We start from the raw sequence: 5,000 nt of genomic DNA, 5'->3' as shown, positions 1-5,000 counted from the left end.
GGGCGTATCCGTCTTGGTCCTGACAGCCGTGACGTGCACCGCCCTCCTCGCCGCAGACACACACAACTGGACTCATCCGCCCGGATTCTTCCCCGCCGGCCTGCATGGGGTGAGGGCTGGGGTAGGGGGGGCGTCATCGGCATCAGTAATATAAATTATTGTTATCGTTTTCGTTATCGTTATCATTACCATTACCATTACCATTACCATTATCATTATCATTATCATTGCCATTGTCATTACCAATACCATTATCATTATCATTATCATTATCATTATCATTATCATTACCATTACCATTATCATTATCATTATCTTTATCATTATCATTATCATTATCGTTGCCATTACCATTGCCATTACCATTACCATTACCATTACCATTACCATTACCATTACCAATACCAATACCAATACCATTATCATTATCATTATCATTATCATTATCATTACCATTGCCATTGCCATTATCATTATCATTATCATCATCATCATCATTCATCATTCATTATCCTCCTCTTCATCATCGTCATTATCATCATCATCACTATCATCATCACCATAGCCATCACCATCTTCCTGCTCATGGCCATCATCCTCAATATCGACATCATAATAATTTTCTTTTACTGCTATCATTATTTCTCGTTGTTTTTTCTTTTCTTCTTTCTCTCTCTTCTCCGTCTCTTTTTCCATCTACCTTATTCATTCATTGTTCTCTCTCTCTTTTTTACTTCTTCCAACATGAATGTTATTGCTTTAGCATAGCGGGAGATGAATTACAGACTGAATTTCGCATCACTTGGATATCGAAATACTGAATGCTGAAATTATTCATAAATGTTTTGTCATCTAATTACATATGTTCCTGATGCAAATATCTCGATAACCCAAGATCACGAATTAATGAAGAGTAGTCTGCATTTAGCGTTAACTTGTATCTAGTTCTCTTTCTCAATCTCTCTCCTCTGCCTCAGGTGGTGAGCGGGGGTGCAATGCTGAGCGTGGGCGTAGCGGGCGCCCACCAGGCGGGCCTCCTGGCTGGCGAGTGCACCCACTACCGAGGGGTGGCCACGCGCGTGGGCGTGGGTGTGGGGCTGGCGGCTCTGCTGACCCTGTTCCCGGCCGCCGTGGGCGCCACCCTGGCCGCGCCCGCTCTCGCCTTCTCGGCGTCGCTCGCTCACCTGTTCCCGGGCGCTCCCCTAAGCGGCATGCGCGCGCTGGTGGCCGTGGGCGGCGTGACGGGGCTGTGGGCGGCGTGCCTGGGCGGTGTGCTGGCGGGATCGCGGGCGGCGCATCGCTTGGCTTGCGACGGGCTGGCGCCGCGCTGCCTCAGCCGCGTGTCGCGCCGCACCGCCACGCCGTGGGCGGCCGCCCTCGTCTGCGGCGCCGCCTCCGCCCTCACGGCCGCGCTCTGCTCGTCGCGACTCCTGATGCGGGCGGCGGGCGCGGGCGGCCTGACGGCAGGCGTGGCGGGGGCGTCGGCGGTGGTGGCGCGGCGCTTCCGGCCCGAGGCGACGCACCCGCTGGAAGCCAACCCACGCCCCTCGCCCGCCCACCGCCCCTCGCCCGCGCCCTCGCGCAGCGCCAGCCATTCCGAGCTCACCGACCTGACCGCCGCAGCCGCAGCCGCCGCCGCCCACCGCAGCTACCAAGCGTGCGACGACAGCGAGCCGCGCCAGCTGGCTGTGGAGTGGGCGGGAGGTACATGGGTGTCCTCCGTTGTGGAGCCGCCCATCCCGCCCACGTGGGGGTCGTGGCGCACCTCGCGCTTCCTCCTGGCCACCTTCATCACGAACTGCGTCGCGGGCGTGGGCGTGGTGCGAGCGGCAGGTGAGCTCGGCATCGGACTGTGGGCGTGGGCGGGCGTAGCACTGTGCGTGTGCGGGTGCGTCGTGTGCGGCGTGGGCCTTTGGCTTCAGCCGCGCCATCCGCCGCCCACGCCCGCGTTCCAGGAGGGCGTGCCGCTCCTGCCGCTCCTCGCGGTCCTCGCTAATATCACGCTGCTACTCCACCTGCCGCCCGCGGCGCTCACTGCCGCATGCGGAGTGTGGGCGGCGACGGGCGCAGTGTGGATGGTGCAGGGGCGTACCGGCAGCATCGAGGCGGCCCTCAGCAGAGCGCTGCTGACCCACAGTGGCCAGGACTCGCCGCCCGACCTGCTGTAGCCGCAGCTGCACACCAGCTTCGACCAAGACCTTGCCGGGGAAGCGGAGGCGGCCGTGTGAGACTCGCGACGTACCTGCACTTGGTGCGACTTGCTGTGGCGTCAGGAGAGAGGGAATAAACCTTGCCATCATTCTGTCTCTCTCATTCACCTTCCTCTTTCATAAATTTGCCGAATACCCGTTTCCTTCTGCCTTTTCTTTCTCTCATGCCTTCCCTTTCCTATCACGTTCTCTTTCTGACTTCTTCTCTCCCTGTCCTCCTTCGATTCCTTCCTTTTCGTTCCCACTCTTCTCTCTCTCTTCCCCCTCTTCTTCTCGTTGCCTTTATCCTTTAATCTTCCTTCCTTCTACTTCTCCCCTTCCAGAACAAAAGATACCCTTTCATTAACGTCAGAATGTGTCATAATCGTCCTAGCAGTGTCATCATCAATCTAAAAGTGTCATTATTAGCTTAGGTGTGTCATCATCACCCTGGATACGTGCTAGTTTGCCAGGATGAATATGCTAGTGATACCATTTTTTTTTTATGATTAATGAGATCTTATTTTCTCTAATCATGGAAATCCATTTAAAAGAGGGATCGTAGCTGTGTTTATTTTCTGTTTAGTTTTTATATATGTGTTTCCTAACGTAAGAAAATAGTGTTTGGAAAAGAAAAAAAGTAAATGCTAATCGGATTTGAGTCCTACTTTGACCCTTCCTCTCGTAGAGCACATATCGCCTTAACATATCTAGGTTTATCTGTACATAACTCTCAGATGTTATAAATTTTGATAAAAGACGTGAAATTTGTGACCTCCCGTGTGTGTTTTTTTCGGCCCTTAGTTGCAGCAGAGCATATAACAGGGTCTAGAAACTTGTGAATTGTAAACAAGAGGATTGGACACATGGATGCTGCTCCTCCTTTACCAATCCCTTTCATCTCTTTTCTTTCTATCCTTTTTGCATCCTCATTAGCAATTATTTTTCATCTTACCCACTTTATACTAGAGGACCAGCATTTATAGACTCCAACAAACAGTGACATGCATTATGATCTAGTGTCATCTTGAAATAAATGAGTTAAATTCATGGTGTTGTTTTGTAATTCCCTATGAAAAGGTAGTGAATTCACATGCGTACAAACACACACACACTCACACACACACAAAACACACACACAACACACACACACACATATTTCTGGAAAAAAAACTACACTCTTCTTGTTATTATGGGTAAACGTGGTCGAAAAAAAAAGTTTTTAGCCCCATTACAAACTAAACATTCCTACTACAATTAATCTTTTTTTTATGACTGAGCATTAAAAATTGAATAAAAAGACAATTCCATACTCCATTGGAGATTAAAAATATATCTAGAAAAGATCTTATTAGTGCATTACTTTTATATGAAAATAATAATCGCAAAACTAATTTCCCAGTAAAAAACGCTTCAAAACTATAGAGTACGTGCTATTCTATAAAAGATCTTTGAATTGTGAATCATATTCATGATTGAAACTCGAAAAAACATAGCATTCATTCCATAAGGGAATACAATAAGGTTACATTATTCAAACTAGTCACATAAAGCGAGTCTGCATAAAACGAGTGTTTAGAATTTTCAAATGGCAAAGTAGGACAATATGCCAGATTAGTATTGAGATTGTAGACACCTTCATCTCGCAAAGATTTATAAAAATGAAATTAAGAAAAAGAGAGAAGACGAAGGTCAACGCCTTTCTTAAAAACAGGTCACAAACTAGTAAAGAACTGGAAGTAACACAGGTATTCAGGCCAAACACGTGAACACGAGCAAAGAAAAAAATAAAATAAAATAATAATAAAAAAATAAATAAATAAAAAAATAAATAAAAAAATGGAGACAATACAATTGCGTCTCATTACTAATCACTTAAGAACAAGAGTCCTCGCCTATCACACGAGGGTCTGAACACTAAGAACTGCCCACTAAGAGATCCAGAAATTAAGAGATACGAAAATAAAAGATACAAATGTAAAGGGATGCGGAAATAAAAAGATACGCAAATCAAGAGATGCGAAAACAAAGACAAACGGAAATGACGAGATAAGGAAATAAAGAGAACCGAAAATAAAGATAAAATAAGATAAAGAAAAACAAAAATAAAGAGAAACGAAAATAAAAAAAATGCAAAAATAAAGGGAACGAAACTAAAGATACACAAAAATGATTTCATTTCATAAAGACGCAACTACACGTAGCGAAAAAAACAAACCTTTCGGCATAACGTAGCTTTAATTATGACGTAACACCATAAAACCCTTTTCTTCCGGAAACGAAAAATAATCGGAAGAGGGGGGGAGAGGGAGTGTAACTCAGCAACGAGAGGTTTCCGATGGAAATGAGTAGCGAAACTGTACAAAACAGAACGAAAAATATCGTGTCGTGCGTAGAGGGTTGGTTGCGTCTTTATCCAAATTTACCAAAATAACAAGATGCGAAAATGGGTTCGAAAATAAAGAGACACGAAAATAGAGAGACTGGAAAAAAAACGAAAATAAAGATATACTAAGATAATGAGAAATAATAAAGATAAACGGAAATAAAGAAATACGGAACTAAAGAGATACGAAAGTAAATAGAAATGGAAATAAATGAAAACGGAAATAAAGAGACACGAAAATAAAGAGTCGCAAATAGAGGAAACTGGAAATAAATGGAAATTCAAATAAAGAGACACGAAAATAAAGACAAACGAAAACAGCGAGAAACGGAAAAAAAGAGACACGAAAATAAAGAGAAATAGAAATAACGAGTAACGGATATAAAGAGATGCCAAGATAAACAGAAAAAAAAGAAACACGCAAA

The 5,000-nt window shown here is 45.1% G+C and overlaps 1 protein-coding gene across 1 annotated transcript in view; it reads left to right on the top strand.

Moving 5' to 3' along the window:
- Nucleotides 1-3,221, top strand: part of LOC122254573 (cationic amino acid transporter 4-like) — a 121,849-nt gene extending 118,628 nt beyond the window's left edge. Inside the window, exons 5-6 of the mRNA XM_086536327.1 lie at nt 1-109; nt 978-3,221. The exon at nt 1-109 is cut by the window's left edge and continues 29 nt beyond it. Of these exons, the coding sequence (XP_086392453.1) occupies nt 1-109; nt 978-2,168 (1,300 nt within the window). The 3' untranslated portion in view covers nt 2,169-3,221. The remainder of the gene's footprint in view (nt 110-977) is intronic.
- Nucleotides 3,222-5,000: the final 1,779 nt, after the last annotated feature.

Source organism: Penaeus japonicus, unplaced genomic scaffold (assembly GCF_977035675.1).
Source record: "Penaeus japonicus unplaced genomic scaffold, GWHDUDI00000001_assembly GWHDUDI00000004, whole genome shotgun sequence".
Lineage (NCBI taxonomy): Eukaryota > Metazoa > Arthropoda > Malacostraca > Decapoda > Penaeidae > Penaeus > Penaeus japonicus.
The sequence above is the reverse complement of the archived record's forward strand: the minus strand, read 5'-3'. Positions and strand labels throughout refer to the sequence as shown.